The sequence below is a fragment of the Amblyraja radiata genome, chromosome 21 (assembly GCF_010909765.2).
Source record: "Amblyraja radiata isolate CabotCenter1 chromosome 21, sAmbRad1.1.pri, whole genome shotgun sequence".
In the NCBI taxonomy this organism is placed as follows: domain Eukaryota; kingdom Metazoa; phylum Chordata; class Chondrichthyes; order Rajiformes; family Rajidae; genus Amblyraja; species Amblyraja radiata.
Window position 1 is genome coordinate 38,325,477 of NC_045976.1, and position 17,269 is coordinate 38,342,745.

The following is a 17,269-nucleotide window of genomic DNA, read 5'->3' on the forward strand; positions in this document are numbered from 1 at the left end:
GCTAATCCTTACTGTTCTTCTTACTGTTATGCTGGTTTACAAAAAAAGACACAGAATGCTGAAGTAACTCGGCGGGTCAGGCAACATCTCTGGAGGACGCGAATGGATAGTAGCAGCAAGGAGAAAGTTGGAAGAGAGGTGAAGGAAGCCTGACAAGTGATAGGTGAAGATACAAAGAACTGCAGATGCTGATATATACCGGAGATAGTGCTGGAGTAACTCAGCGGGTCTGGCAGCATCCCTGGAGAAAAAGGATGGGTGATGTTTTGGGTCGGGACCCTTCTTCAGACATCATCTTCCACTTGGGTAGCTAACAGCCTAGTGGTAAGAACATTGAATTCACTAATCCAAGAGTCTGAAGTAATGTAATGGGAAATTTCTTTCCAATGGTAATGGTGGCACTACTTTCTGCGTAGAGAAGCACAGTGGAGCAGCGGTAGATTTACTGCCAGAGACATAGGTTCGATCCTGACTACGGGTGCTGTCTGTACAGGGTTTGTACATTCTCCCTGTGACCGCATGGGCTGTCTCCAGGTGCTCTGGCTTCCTCCTAAACTCCAAAGACGTGCAGGTTGGTCGGTTAATTAGCTATGGTAAAATTGCAAATTGTCCCTAGTGTGTAGGATAGTGCAAGTGTACTGGTTGATTACTGGTTGGCATGGACTCAGTGGGCCGAAGGGCCTGGCTCCCCACTGTAATTCTGAAGTATAAACTCCACAGTAAAGTCCAAATTGTATCTGTAGAAGTTTGCTATCGTGTTCAATAACATGTCGAATATTTTTAAACTTCCTGGAGTGTAGATGTGCAGGCTAACTTTCTTTGTCTAGAGAAACAGCGTGGAAACAGGCCCTTCTGCCCACCCACCAGCGATCACCCATACTCTTCTACATTATCCCACCTTTGCATCCTACAGACCAGTGGCAAGTTACAGAAGCCAATTAACCTACAAACCGGTGATTCTTTGAAATGTGGGATTTATTCTTAAGGGGTTGGACAGGCTAGATGCAGGAAGATTGTTTCCGATGTTGGGGAAGTCCAGAACAAGGGGTCACAGTTTAAGGATAAGGGGGAAATCTTTTAGGACCGAGATGAGGAAAACATTTTTCACACAGAGAGTGGTGAATCTGTGGAATTCTCTGCCACAGAAGGTAGTTGAGGCCACAGTTCGTTGGCTATATTTAAGAGGGAGTTAGATGTGGCCCTTGTGGCTAAAGGGATCAGAGGGTATGGAGAGAAGGCAGGTACAGGATACTGAGTTGGATGATCAGCCATGATCATATTGAATGGCGGTGCAGGCTCGAAGGGCCGAATGGCCTGCACCTATTTTCTATGTTTCTATGAAACAGGAGCACCTGGGGAAAACAAAGAGAACGTTGCAAATCAAAGTATGATTGTGATTGTGATTGAGAAGAAATCATTTGGGGAGGAACATTAAAGAGCTAGCCCAGGCCTTTCTGCAAACTCTTTGGGAATCTGTACTGGGAAACCAATATAGTTCACATTGGGGGAGAGGTTGTGTTGTCCTATGATCTCTCCCAGTCTATCCCTTGGCCACAGGATCTGTGCGTGTGGGTGGTCCCGCTGTTTATACAACATCAGTCAAAACTGTCATTTAATAGTTTAGCGTTTAGCTTAGAAATACAGTGGGTGGGCACAGTGGTAGAGATGCTGCCATACTCCCTGAGTTACTCCAGCTCTTCTTGATTAGTATGGGTGTCAGAGGTTATGGGAAGAAGACAGGAGAATGGGGTTAGGAGGGAGAGATAGATCAGCCATGATTGAATGGCAGTAGACTAGATGGGCCAAATAGCATAATTCTACTCCTATCCCTTATGGCCAATATGTGTATTTTCCTAAACCAGCACCTGCAGTTCCTTGTAAGGGGCGGCACAATGGTGCTGCGGTAGAGGGTAGAGTTGCTACCTTACAGCTCCAGAGACCCAGGTTCAATTCTGATCACGGGTGCTCTCTATATGGAGTTTGGATGTTCTTCCGGTGACCGTGTGGGTTTTCTCCGGGTGCTCTGGCTTCCGCCCAGATTCCAAATGTGCAGGTTTCTTACTTGGCTTCTGTAAACTGTCCCTGCTGTGCAGGATAGAACTAGTGTACGGGTGATCGATGGTCGGCGTGGACTCGGTGAGCCAAAGGACCAGTTTCCATGCTGTTTCTTTTAGTTTTTTTTTAGCGATACATCTTAGAAACAGGCCCTTCGGCCTACAGAGTCTACACTGACCATCGATTCCCCATCCATACTAGTTTTATGTTATCCCACTTTCACACTCCCTACCCACTAAGGGCAATTTACAGAGGCCAATTAACCTACAAACCCGCACGTCTTTGGTACGTAAGAGGACAATGGAGCACCTGGAGGAAACCCACGCCATCACGGGGCGAACGTGCAAACAACATTCATGATGCTGAACATTACACAGTTAAAAATATCCTCAAACAGATAGGGTCTGAAGGTGGGAATTTTGTGATACACCCTTACCCTGAATCGGGCTTTACTGGGGGCCCAACTCAGTTTGGAACAGACACCACATAAAACATCTTGTAGATCAGTGGTGAGTTTCTCGAACAAATCGGTTTATTGAAGGCCTTAACAGTATGCACTAGCATACACCCTGAGGGAACCCAAAGTGTTTCAAAGATTCACAGTACCTACAGTATTTTTATATTCTCATGACATGGTTACTTGTGAATTCTATACTTTTTAAATAAGTCAACATTGATCGATGCCTCTATAGCTTTTCATCTTTGCCTTTCACCAGTTGCCTTTAACATTATACACCCTGTTACTTAGTATACCATTCTTCAAGTTCAAGTGAGTTTATTGTCATGTGTCCCTGTATAGGACAATGAAATTCTTGCTTTGCTTAAGCACACAGAACATAGTAGGCATTTACTACAAACAGATAAGTGCGTCCATATACCATGATATAAATATATACACACATGAATAAATAAACTGATAAAGTGCAAATAACAGAAAGTGGTTATTAATAATCAGAGTTTTGTCCGAGCCAGGTTTAATAGCCTGATGGCTGTGGGGTCTTTCCACTTGTATTACAAATAGGTACCATAAAGGTCAGTACCCCTAGTTAGTTTTATTACCCTCAGCTGGTTACAACCCCCAATGTTTATTTTAACTATGCTCGCTGTGCTGTGGAATCTAAACCACGATAAACCTATTAATTGCCTCGCCACTATTCTTACTTTCCATATGTGGGCCCAGTAACGGGGAAGAAGGTAGGGACTCTCAAGGATAAAAGAAAGAGTTTATGCTTTGAGTCAGAGGATAGAGACAAGGTTTTCATCTTATCGAGTCCACACATAAGATTAGAAGTTGTGCAGCCAGAGCTGAACACACTCCTCGGCATCTGCACACAATGGTGTCTGTCTAGTCGCTTCTTGTGCGTGGTGGTGGTGGAAAGATTGGTGGAAACAGGGCCGCGACGTGAACGCTCTTTCCTTGACCCCTAGAGACAATGTATTCAAGAAGCACTATGCACATCTGTGGAGTGAGAAACAGTGGTCAGGTGCAGGTCATTGATATTTCACTCAAAGTGAAATAAACTGGAGATAAACTAAATCAGAGATAAACCAAGTATTAAACGCATTCCATGGGGGCTGGCAGGATAGGAAATGTGGTCCCGCCTTTCCCAAATCTCTGGGCTATGCAGCGATCACTATGAAAATATACATAGAAACATAGAAACATAGAAATTAGGTGCAGGAGTAGGCCATTCGGCCCTTCGAGCCTGCACCGCCATTCAATATGATCATGGCTGATCATCCAACTTAGTATCCCGTACCTGCCTTCTCTCCATACCCTCTGATCCCCTTAGCCACAAGGGCCACATCTAACTCCCTCTTAAATATAGCCAATGAACTGGCCTCGACTACCCTCTGTGGCAGAGAGTTCCAGAGATTCACCACTCTCTGTGTGAAAAAGGTTCTTCTCATCTCGGTTTTAAAGGATTTCCCCCTTATCCTTAAGCTGTGACCCCTTGTCCTGGACTTCCCCAACATCGGGAGCAATCTTCCTGCATCTAGTCTGTCCAACCCCTTAATAATTTTATAAGTTTCTATAAGATCCCCTCTCAATCTCCTAAATTCTAGAGAGTATAAACCAAGTCTATCCAGTCTTTCTTCATAAGACAGTCCTGACATCCCAGGAATCAGTCTGGTGAACCTTCTCTGCACTCCCTCTATGGCAATAATGTCCTTCCTCAGATTTGGAGACCAAAACTGTACGCAATACTCCAGGTGTGGTCTCACCAAGACCCTGTACAACTGCAGTAGAACCTCCCTGCTCCTATACTCAAATCCTTTTGCTATGAAAGCTAACATACCATTTGCTTTCTTCACTGCCTGCTGCACCTGCATGCCTACTTTCAATGACTGGTGTACCATGACACCCAGGTCTCGCTGCATCTCCCCTTTTCCTAGTCGGCCACATTATACGCGACAATGGCCAAGTTTTGGAAATGGAAACATTTAAATGTTTTAACAAATAGACTGAAAAATGGTTTGAATGAGAATCTTCACTGCCGAGCCGGCTACAGAAGTGAATCACTGAGTATAATCTAAAGTGGCTTTGGTTTATTTATGGATTACAGACGAAGCTAAGGGCTATGGATAAAGTCGGCTTGAGGCTAATTGTCAGCGTAGAAACAGGCCCTGCACCCAACTTGCCCACACCGCCCAACATGCTGCATGCACTAGTCCCAGTTGCCTGCTTTGTCCCACTTACTCGATGTTTTCGGCGACTTGCCGGCACCCGTCATAGTCGCAGCAGGTGACCAAAAATTCTCAACATGTTGAAAATCCAGCGGCGACCAGAAAAATGTTTGGCCGACTATTCATGACCATGCAGGCGACATAAAGTCCGAGCCTGCTCAACCTCTCCCCATTGCTCAGGACCTCGAGTCCCGGCAACATTCTCATAAAACTTCTCTGCACCCTTTCCAGCTTAACAACACCTTTCCCCTAACAGGGTGACCAAAATGAACACAAAGCTCTTAATGATCAAGTAACTCAACGGGACAGGCAGCATCTCTGGAGAGAATGAATGGGTGACGTTTCAGGTCTGAAACATCGCCCATTCCTTCTCGCCAGAGAGCTGAAGAAGGGTTTTGACCCGAAACTTCGCCCATTCTTTCGCTCTGGAGACGCTGCTGGCCCGCTGAGTTAAGGGCCTGTCCCACCAGCATGCGACTGCATGCGGCAAGCACGACCAAACCAGAAGCTGGGGCTGCGCGGAGGTCGAGTGATCCCTTAGAGTTGATGTGAAGTTCGAACGAAGTCCGCGGGAAGTTCGCGCTAGGCGTACACCGTCAAGACGCTGCGTACGGTGTCGAGACAGTGCGTACGCCCGTCGAGGCGGTGCGTACGGCCTCAATGCGGTTGCGGGCCGGCAGGCTGTGGCCGCGTGGAATTTTTGAACAGTGTCAGTTTTTCGAAGCCCCGCGCGATGTCGGGACCAGCTCCACACATCTCCATACGGCTCCAGCGATCGAAGTGGGACCAGCCCCGCGAGGCAGTACGGCTCAAGTGAACACGTTAGGTCTCGCTTGCCGCATGCAGTCGCATGCTCGTGGGACAGGCCCTTTACTCTCGCATTTGGCGTCTATCTTCGGTGAAAGTCAGCATCGGCAGTTCCTACACTCTGAAAGATCAGTCGCGAGCTTTACAGAGAAGGCTCAATGGGATTTCCTATCGTGTAGCATCACAGCCTTGTTTGGGAACAGCTCCATTCAACACCACAAGAAATTGCAGAGTTGTGGACGTAACTGAGACCTTCATACAAACTACCCTCCCTTCCACTGACTCCATCTACGCTGCACGTTACCTCGGCAAGGCCACCAGCATAACCAAGGAGCAGTCTCACCCCCGGTCACTCCCTCTTCTCTCCTCTCCCCACAGGCAAGAGAAAGAGAAGTTTAAAAACACACGCCTCCTGATTCAGAAGGTAGTCAAAAATGCTGGAGGAACTCAGCGGGTGAGGCAGCATCTATGGAGTGAAGGAATAGGTGATGTTTCGGGTCAAGACCCTTCTTCAGACTGATGTGGGGGTGGGGGGGGGGGGTGGGGTAGAAGAAGAAAGGAAGAGGCGGAGACAGTGGGCTGTGGGAGAGCTGGGAAGGGGAGGCGAAGGATTGAGAAAGCAAGGACTACCTGAAATTGGAGAAGTCAATGTTCATATCTCCCGGTGGCTCAGCACTTCAACTCCCCCTCCCATTCCAAATCCAATCTTTCTGTCCTGGGCCTCCTCCATGGCCAGAGTGAGTCCCACTGCAAATTGGAGGAGCAGCACCTCATATTTCGCTTGAGTAGTTTACACCCCAGCGGTATGAACATTGACTTCTCCAATTTCAGGTAGTCCCTGCTTTCTCCCTCCTTACCCTCCCCTTCCCAGCTCTCCGACAGCCCACTGTCTCCGCCTCTTCCTTTCTTCCCCCCCCACCACCACATCAGTCTGAAGAAGGGTCTTGACCCGAAACGTCACCTATTCCTTCGCTCCATAGATGCTGCATCACCCGCTGAGTTACTCCAGCATTTTTGTCAATTTTTCCAGCATCTGCAGTTCTTTGTTAAACAGCTCCCGATTCAGGGACAGTTTCTTCCCAGCTGTTATTAGGCGACTGAATCATCCTACCACAACCAGAGAGCATTGCTGGACTACAATCTACCTCATTGGAGACCTTTGAACTATCTTTAATCGGACACTACCCGATATACCTTTTACCCTGTATCTATACACTCTGGACAGCTTGATTGTGGGAATGCATAGTCTTTTCGATGACAGGATAGCATGCAACAAAATAGCATTCCACTGTCCCTTGGTACATTGGTTCAAGGTTTGAACACTAGGCTGAGAAAAATAAATCTGATCTCAGGCAAAGGTTAACTTCCTCACCCATTAAATGATATAATTAGAGTTGACGTTACAGATTTCTGCCTGGTGACTCATGCCCAGCTGCAGAATGTATTTCAGCATCAGGCACCTGTTTGCTGCTTCTCCATGGGATCCTATTAAGCTCTTCACCAGATGAGCTCCTACCAGAAAGTTGCCAAATGGACCCACCATGGAACTCGGCACATGTCAGAGTGAGATAGACACAACAAGAGTTCAAGTGAGTTTATTGTCATGTGTTCCTGATAGGACAATGAAATTCTTGCTTTGCTTCAGCACACCAGGACATAGTAGGCATTGACTACAGAACAGATCAGTGTGTCCATATACCATTATATAAATATATACACACATGAATAAATAAACTGATAAAGTGCAAATAACAGATAATGGGCTATTAATGTTCAGAGTTTTGTCCGAACCAAGTTTAATAGCCTGATGGCTGTGGGGAGGTAGCTATTCCTGAACCTGGTTGTTGCAGTCTTCAGGCTCCTGTACCTTCTACCTGAAGGTAGCAGGGAGATGAGTGTGTGGCCAGGATGGTGTGGGTCCTTGATGATGCTGCCAGCCTTTTTGAGGCAGCGACTGCGATAAATCCCCTCGATGGAAGGGAGGTCAGAGCCGATGATGGACTGGGCAGTGTTTATTACTTTTTGTAGTCTTTTCCTCTCCAGGGCGCTCAAGTTGCCGAACCAAGCCACGATGCAACCGGTCAGCATGCTCTCTACTGTGCACCTGTAGAAGTTAGAGAGAGTCCTCCTTGACAAACCGACTCTCCGTAATCTTCTCAGGAAGTAGAGGCGCTGATGTGCTTTCTTATTAATTGCATCAATGTTCTCGGACCAGGAAAGATCTTCAGAGATGTGCACGCCCAGGAATTTGAAGCTCTTGACCTATTCAACCATTGACCCGTTGATATAAACGGGACTGTGGGTCCCCATCCTACTCCTTCCAAAGTCCACAATCAGTTCCTTGGTTTTGCTGGTGTTGAGGGCCAGGTTATTATGCTGGCACCATATGGACAGTCGCTCGATCTTTCTTTTATACTCCGACTCATCCCCATCAGTGATATGTCCCACAACAGTGGTGTCGTCAGTGAACTTGATGATGGAGTTCGCACTATGACCGGCTACGCAGTCATGAGTATAGAGTGAGTACAGCAGGGGGTTGAAAAAGCTGGAGTAACTCAGCGGGACAGGCAACATCTCTGGAGAGAAGGAATGGGTGACGTTTCAGGTCGAGACAATAAACGACAGACACTAGGTGCAGGAGTAGGCCATTCGGCCCTTCGAGCCAGCACCGCCGTTCACTGTGATCATGGCTGATCATCTACACTCAGTACCCCTGTTCCTGCCTTTTACCCATATCCCTCGACTCCGCTATCTTTAACAGCTCTATCCAACTCTCTCTTGAAAGCATCCAGAGAATTGGCCTCCACTACCCTCTGAGGCAGAGAATTCCAGATTCCCTACCCTCTGTGTGAAAAAGTGTTTCCTCGTCTTAGTTCTAAATGGCTTACCCCTTATTCTTAAACTGTGGCCTCTGGTTCTGGACTCCCCCAACATCGGGAACATGTTTCCTGCCTCTAGCGTGTCCAAACCCTTAATGAGAGACAAGAGAGAGACAGAGAGACAGAGAGAGGAAGCAGCTCACAATGCAAGGAATAATGCGAATTCTCATTCCAAGAAACGGGAATTGAAATGTGACATGTGTTCATAGAATAAGCAAATGGGAAGGATGTTCCCAGTTGCAGGGGGCGTGTGGAAATCCTCCCTTCCAACCCATGTGTGTGTGTGTGTGTGTTCGCGGAAATGTCCTGGTACTAAACGTGCCCTCTCGCTGGCAACAACACTGACTCCCAGCAAAGCGACCCGAGACACTTGTGCATTGCCCTCGCCCCGACTACCAGCCAGGGGTATTTATCGCCCTTCCGGAAATAAGGAGAGTGTTAAACAAGAGAGAGAGAGAGAGAGAGAGAGAGAGAGAGGGAAAAAAAGCGAAAGTGAAAGTCATAGCATGCGGGTCAGCGCCTGTGGACGCAGCGCATTGCGAGAGGGGGCTTTTGATCCTTGCCACCTCCTCTTTATAAAAGTCTGTGGCAAGAGACACAGGGATGGCAGCGCAGAGAGGCTGGACTGCGAGGAGGTGTTGAAGAGGCAGTACCCACCTGCTCCACATGGCCTGGATCAAGCAGTTTCTCCTCCTGTGGTCAATCATCCACGAGTCCCTTGCTTCCAAAGGTAGGACTTGTGTTCATTTAATAAGTTACCAGACTGGCAGTTTATCAACGTTGCGCCCTCTCTCTCCCCCTCCCTCCCTCCCAGTTGCAATTTACATTAGAAACAAGGAACTGCAGAAAGACGCAAAAAGCTGGAGTAACTCAGCGGGACAGGCAGCATCTCTGGAGAGAAGGAATGGGTGACGTTTCGGGTCGAGACCCTTCTGCAGTTCCTTGAGGAGACTCAAAAGCTGCTGCTTCACCAAGTGCTGGAGTAACTCAGGCAGCACCTCAGGCCAGCATGGGTAGGTCGGTGTTCAAGAAGGAACTGCAGATGCTGGCAAATCGAAGGTACACAAAAATGCTGGAGAAACTCAGCGGGTGCAGCAGCATCTATGGAGCGAAGGAAATAGGTAACGTTTCGGGCCGAAACCCATCTTAGGTGATGTTTCAGGTCGGGACCCTTCTACAGAGCAGAAACGTCACCTATCCATGTTCTCCAGAGATGCTGCCTCACCCGCAGAGTTACTCCAGCACTTTGTATCTTCCTGTCCCATGCCTCACATTGGGAGCTGTTTTAACACCGACAACCTTATTGCTCCCTGCATGTATTTGGAACTTCACTGAGACTCCATCTCAGCCTTGCCGGGGCTACTATAGAACCACATCGCCAATACTAATGCAGTGCCTTTTTAAAAAAAACAAATATTCAATGGAAATGAAGGGCGACCGACCACTTTTTTAAGAGTCCCTCTTGATTTGTTTTCTCTGTAGCACCCGTCAGGTTAATGTTTTAATTCCAGGAGACACCAGTTCTCTCCAGCAGCCCAACCTTCGATTTGGTCATCAGTTTAGTTCATTGTCACCTGTACCGAGGTACAGTGAAAAGCTTTTGTTGCGTGCTAACCAGTCAGCAGAAAGACAATACATGATTACATTCGAGCCGTTCACAGTGTACAGATACAGGATAAAGGGAATAACGTTTAGTGCAAGGTAAAGTGCCAGTTAAGTCCGATTAAAGATAGTCAGAGGGTCTCCAATGAGGTAGATAGTAGCTCAGGACTGCCCTCTAGTTGTGATAGGATGGTTCAGTTGCCTGATAACAGCTGGGAAGAATAACCTCCCTGAATCTGGAGGTGTGTGTTTTCACACTTCTGTATCTCTTGCCTGATAGAAACATAGAAACATAGAAAATAGGTGCAGCAGGAGTAGGCCATTCGGCCCTTCGAGCCTGCACCGCCATTCAATATGATCATGGCTGATCATCCAACTCAGTATCCTGTACCTGCCTTCTCTCCATACCCCATGATCCCTTTAGCCACAAGGGCCACATCTAACTCCCTCTTAAATATAGCCTATGAACTGGCCTCAACTACCTTCTGTGGCAGAGAATTCCACAGATTCACCACTCTCTGTGTAAAAAATGATTTTTCTCATCTCAGTCCTAAAAGATTTCCCCTTTATCCTTAAACTGTGACCCATTGTTCTGGGAGAGGGGAGAAGAGGGAGTGACCGGGGTGAGACTGGTCCTTGATTATGTTGCTGGCCTTGCCGAGGCAGCGTGAGGTGTAAATGGAATCAGTGGAAGGGAGGTTGGTTTGTGCGACGGTCTGGGCTGCGTCCTCAAATCTCTGCGATTTCTTGCGGTCTTGGATGGAGCTGTTCCCAAACCAAGCTGTGATGCATCCCGATAAAATGCTTTGGAAGGATATGAGCCAAATGCAGGCGATGGGACTGGTGTAGATGGGGCATGTTGGTCGGGGTGGGCAAGTTGAGACAAAGGGTCTGTTTCTCTGCTGTATGAATCTAAGTTATGATAATAATAATAATAATAATGTCTTTATTTATATAGCACATTTTTAGTCAACTTGCATTGACCCCAAAGTGCTTCACACAATTACTTCCATACAGACAGGCAAAGGTGGGTGAAGTGTCTTGCCCAAGGACACACACAGGCAAAGGTGGGTGAAGTGTCTTGCCCAAGGACACAACGACAGTATGCACTCCAAGCGGGATTCGAACCAGCTACCTTCCGGTTGCCAGCCGAACACTTAGCCTATTGTGCCATCTGTCGATCAGCGATAGATCATAATATTTGGCTTGTGCAGCGGTATGAACATCAAGTATTTGAGTGTAAACCAGGCAGAAGTCCATATCTTCTCGCAGCATTGATCGTTGACACTAACAGTGAAGGCATGTGACTGTTGTGGGCAGAGGGAACTAGGAGTATAAGTGTACAGCAAAATTGGATCAGTCCAGTCAGCATAGTAGACTGAAGAAGGGACGCGACCCAAAACATCACATATCCATGCTCTCCAGAGACGGTACCTGACAGGCTAAGTTACTCCAGCACTTTGTGTCCTTTTGTGGATTAATCAGCATCTGCAGTTCTTTGTTTCTACATAGCAAAATATCTGTCTTCTCCATACTTACATCCAAAATCTGCTAACCCACCATTCTACCTCCAGGTGCCTCAGGTCAGCCGACTTTGGGCTACTGACTATCCCGCGGTCCAGGTATAAGCTCAGGGACAACCATGCTTTTATGGTTGCAGCACCTAGACTGTGGAACAGCATCCCTCCTCATCAGAACTGCCCCCTCCATCGACTCCTTTAAGTCTAGACTTAAAACCTATTTCCACTCATAAACGTATCTTGAGGTCCTCTGAGGGAGCGCTGTATGTATGTATGTGTTTATGTATGTATTGTTAGATCTATGTACCACTGTATGTAGCACGTTAGTACCTGCACTGATGTAAAGCACTTTAGTCAATGAGAGTTGTTTTTAAATGTGCTATAGAAATAAAATTGACTTGATACACCATTGCAGGTATATCACTTGTTCACCTATCCTCCAGGCCATGAACACCCCTTGTCATGCAAGGAAGATACATAAAGATAAAGCTCACTTATATAATTTATAGTAAACCACAAGGTGCTGAAGGAACTCAGCGGGTCAGGCAGCATCGGGGAAGGTTGGCTTTAAGAATGATTGCAGTTCTTCTGGTAAGATTACTCCAACGCCATTGTTGGATTGAAGTAACCTGAAGATTGAGGGGGGATCTTATAGAAACTTACAAAATTCTTAAGGAGTTGGACAGGCTAGATGCAGGAAGATTGTTTTCAATGTTGGGGAAGTCCAGAACAAGGGGTCACAGCTTAAGGATAAAGGGGAAATCATTTAGGACTGAGATGAGAAAAACATTTTTTACACAGAGAGTGGTGAATCTCTGGAATTCTCTGCCACAGAATGTAGTTGAGGGCAGTTCATTGGCTATATTTAAGAGGGAGTTAGATGTGGCCCTTGTGGCTAAAGGGATCAGAGGGTATGGAGAGAAGGCAGGTACAGGATACTGAGTTGGATGAGCAGCCATGATCATATTGAATGGCGGTGCAGGCTCGAAGGGCCGAATGGCCTACTCCTGCACCTATTTTCTATGTTTCTATGTTTCTATGGAGAAGAACCTCTGGGATCTAGGCCCAGTAATGATGAAGGAATGGTGACACATATCCAAGCCGGGATGGTATCCATCTTGGAGGGGAACCTGCAGGTGGTGGTTCCCCTGTGCTCGCTGCCCATGCTCACGGCGGTGGCAAAGATTGTGGGTCTGGGAGGTGAAGGAAAGTAGGAATAAGGAACTGCAGATGCAGGGACTTTCCCAACGTTTAAGAAACAGTTAGACAGGTACATGGATAGGACAGCTTTGGAGGGATATGGGTCAAACGCGGGCAGGTGGGACTAGTGTAGATGGGACATGTTGGTTGGTGTGGCCAAGTTGGGCCGAAGGGCCTGTTTCCACTCTATACTAAGTTTAAGGATAAACTTAGTTTATAAAAGAGATATAAGAGATTAAGGATAAGGGGAAATCTTTTAGGACTGAGATGAGAAAAACAATTTTCACACAGAGAGTGGTGAATCTCTGGAATTCTCTGCCACAGAATGTAGTTGAGGCCAGTTCATTGGCTATATTTAAGAGGGAGTTAGATGTGGCCCTTGTGGCTAAAGGGATCAGGGGGTATGGAGAGAAGGCAGGTACAGGATACTGAGTTGGATGATCAGCCATGATCATATTGAATGGCGGTTCAGGCTCGAAGGGCCGAATGGCCTACTCCTGCACATATTTTCTATGTTTCTATGCTGCTTTACAGAAAAAAAGTGCTGGAGTAACAGCAGATCAAGCAGCATCTCTGGAGAGCATGGATAGGTGATGTTTCGAGTCGGGAATCTGAAGATCTGAAACGTCACCTATCCTTGTTCTCCAGAGATGCTGCTTGACCCGCTGAGTTACTGCAGCATGTTATATCCCTGTGAGGGAAAGTCTATCCTTGATCAGACTTTGCTGACTTTACCTTGCACTAAATGCTATTCCCTTATCATACACTGTAAATGGCTCGATTGTAATCATGTATTGTCTTTCTGGTGTCTGGTTAGCACGCAACAAAAAGCTTTTCACTGTACCTCGGTACATGTGACAATAAACTAGACAATAGACAATAGACAATAGGTGCAGGAGTAGGCCATTCGGCCCTTCGAGCCAGCACCGCCATTCAATGTGATCGTGGCTGATCATCCACAATCAGTACCCTGTTCCTGCCTTCTCCCCATATCCCCTGACTCCGCTATCTTTAAGAGCCCTATCTAGCTCTCTCTATCCCGAGAACAGGCCTCCACTGCCCTCTGTGGCAAATAATTCCCCAGACTCTGTGTGAAAAAGTTTCCTCATCTACGTTCTAAATGGCTTACCCTTTATTCTTAAACTGGTTCTGGACTCGCTCAACATCAGGAACACGTTTCCTGCTTCTAGCGTGTACAACCCGTAATAATCTTATATGTTTCCATAAGATCTCATCTCATCCTTCTAAATTCCAGAGCATACAGGCCCAGCTGCTCCATTCTCTCAGCACATGACAGTCCCGCCATCCCGGGAATTAAACTTGTGAACCTACGCTGCACTCCCTCAATAGCAAGAATGTCCTTCCTCAAATTTGGAGACCAAAACTACAACACAATACTCCAGGTGTGGTCTCACTAGTGCCCTGTACAACTGTAGAAGGACCTCTTTGCTCCTATACTCAACTCCTCTTGCTATGAAGGCCAACATGCCATTCGCCATTCAAACTAAGAACTAAGAACAAAGGAGTTGGAATAGACTGCTCTGCCCTTCAGTTTTCCCTGCAATTCAATGTGATCTTTGCTGATCTCCTCAAGCTTCATTTCCTCTTCTCTTTCTGTTTCACATGGCCCTATAAATCCCTGACCGTTCAAAACTTTATCTACTTCCTCTTCAAGGCACACAGTGGCACAGTTGAAAATGCACAGTGGTATGGTTGTTGCTTCACAGTGCCGGAGACCCAGGTTCGATCCTGACTACGGGTGCTGTCTGTACAGAGTTTGTACATTTTCCCTGTGACCTGCGTGGGTTTTCTCCGGATTCTCCAGTTTCCCCCCGCATTTCATAGACATGCAGGTTTGTAGGTTAATTGTTTTCACACAGAGAGTGGTGAATCTGTGGAATTCTCTACCACAGAAGGTAGTTGAGGCCAGTTCATTGGCTGTATTTAAGAGGGAGTTAGATGTGGCCCTTGTGGCTAAAGGTATCAGGGGGTATGGAGAGAAGGCAGGTACAGGATACTGAGTTCGATGATCAGCCATGATCATATTGAATGGCGGTGCAGGCTCGAAGGGCCGAATGGCCTAATCCTGCAACTATTTTCTATGTTTCTATGTAATTGCCCCTAGTGTGTAGGATTCAGCTAATGTGCGTTTGGTTGCTGATGGGCTGTCTGCATGCCGTATAATAAAACTGAAGGATCCTAATAATCTAGCCTCCACAATCCTCTGTGGTAGAGAACTTTTGACATTCACCACCAATGTCCCGAAGGACAGAACTGCCAACGCAAAGGATAAACCTACTTTACCACATCCTTGGCTATGGCCAATATCTATGATGGCTAGGTCCTATCCGACTCAACCTCTCCCTGAAGCTCAAGCCCTCAGGCCCTGGCAACATCCTCGTAAATCTTCTCTGCACCCTTTCCAGCTTTTCAAGTCCTTTCCCATAACCGGGCGACCAAAACTGAACATGGTACTGTAAATGTGGCCTCACCAATGTCTTGTACAACTGTAACATGACCTCTTAGCTTCCATACTCAAGATAGCTTTCAAGATCAAACATCAAGATAGCTTTTGAGTGAGTATAGCCTCAAGGAGTTGATAGCCCCACACGTCTGCTGTCATTTCGTTTGGCGGAGTAAAAGTGATGGGCCGAATGGCCTAATTCTGCTCCTATCTCTTATGATCTTTCTAAGCATCTTCCTTCATGAGGATGCATGACTTGCAAGACTGCTTCTCGGCTCGATATATCAATTCTTATTTTTCTAAGAATAATGGCTAATAAGGTCCAGAAACTGGGGGTAATTTTCAGAAATACCCAAGACCAACGGCCAACTTCCAAATGAAACAAACAAATTTATGTGAGTCACCCTTGAAAATGCAATAGTGAACACATGGCATTAGGACATTCCCCAAGCCAAACCATTTCACGCTAATCTGGCACTACTCCACTAAGAGCACAAACAGCAGATGCAATTTCTTCCCAGCTGTTATCAGGCAACTGAATCATCCTACCAACAACTAGAGAGCAGTCCCGACCTACTATCTACCTCATTGGAGACCCTCAGACTATCTTTGATTGGGCTTTACTGGCTGTATCTTGTTTAATGTTTTATTTGTCATTCCTAACTGTCACTGTATGTCATGTTGTCACTTGCGGGCAGAGCACCAAGGCAAATTCCTTGTATGTGAATACTTGGCCAATAAACTTATAAACCTATTAATTAATTCATTCATTCATTCATTTACTAAACAGTATTCATGTTATTCACTTTATCATGTATCTGCACACTGTGGATGGTTCAATTGTATTCATGTATTATCTCTCCATTGACTGGTTCGTAAGCAACAAGACTTTTCACTGCACCTTAGTACACATGACAGTAAACTAAACACAACTCGTAAACTGGCTGGTGGCACAGCAGTAGAGTTGCTGCCTTACAGCGCTTGTAGCGCTGGAGACCCGGGTTAGATTCTGACTACAGGTGTTGTCCGTGCGAAGTTTGTACCTTCTCCCTGTGACCGCATGGGTTTTCTCCGGGTGCTCAGGTTTCCTCCCACACTCTAAAGACGTACAGGTTTGCAGGTTAATTGGTTATGGTAAAATTGTAAATTGTCCCCAGTGTGTAGTATTGTGCTAGTGTACGGGGTGATCGCTGGTCGGCGCGGACTCGATGGGCTGAAGGTTCCGGTTCCGTGCAGTATCTCTAACCTCTTGATTTAAATCTTTTTATTTGAATTTCACAGCAATTTGCATACATACAATGATAACAGACAGTGCCAGTCAAGGCATAATTGTGCAACAGTATGTAAGCGACCCTCAAAGCCCTTACCCTTACCCACCTTCAACCCACCCGAATCAGGTCGGAACCAAACTAGGACAAACAACACTCACATACATACACATACACACAAATATGGTAAGATAAACGAAACAAAAAGTACTTAAAAAAAAAAAAAAAAAAAAAAAGTGGTCAATAATAACAGTAAATAAGTAAGTAATTAAATAAATATGTGTGGGGAGGGGGGGGGGGTTAAGGGGAGAGCAGCTGCAGTAGAGCAGAACAATGGTGGAGAACACTCAGTCCTCTTCCGAGTCCGGGGACAAGTTGAGAGAGTTAACAAGTTCCAAGAAAGGGTTCCATGTATCTAGGAATGTCTTGGTAGAGCCTTTGAGAGAGAACCTAAGTTTTTCAAGCTTTAAATTGTAAAGCACCTCCTTAATCCAGCGGGTGTGTGTCGGGGGACAGGTGAGCCTCCAGTTAAGCAAGATCAGTCTCGTCTAACCTGTTAAACTATTTCAGTGTCATTCACCCTTGAGTCTTTATCACAAAATTTCATCCATCCTCGACTAAATTTACTTATGTTTTTTTTCTCCCTTGAGTATAATTTTATATATAATTTATTTTGTCACATGAGCAAAAAACATAAATTAACTCATTCGCCCCAAAATAATTTCATTCACCCTTGGGTGAACCATTCATCAGTTCAAGCACTGATCTAAAGTATGTTTGCGAATT

General features: G+C 46.2%; 1 protein-coding gene across 2 annotated transcripts in view; it reads left to right on the top strand.

Annotated features, from left to right (window-relative positions):
* The first annotated feature begins 8,594 nt into the window (after positions 1–8,594).
* Positions 8,595–17,269, top strand: part of il15ra (interleukin 15 receptor subunit alpha) — a 69,243-nt gene continuing 60,568 nt past the window's right edge. The window contains exon 1 of one of the 2 annotated variants that reach the window (XM_033040106.1): positions 8,595–9,159. In XM_033040106.1, the coding sequence (XP_032895997.1) occupies positions 9,096–9,159 (64 nt within the window). In that variant the 5' untranslated portion in view covers positions 8,595–9,095. The remainder of the gene's footprint in view (positions 9,160–17,269) is intronic. The other variant, XM_033040105.1, reaches the window with a different exon arrangement.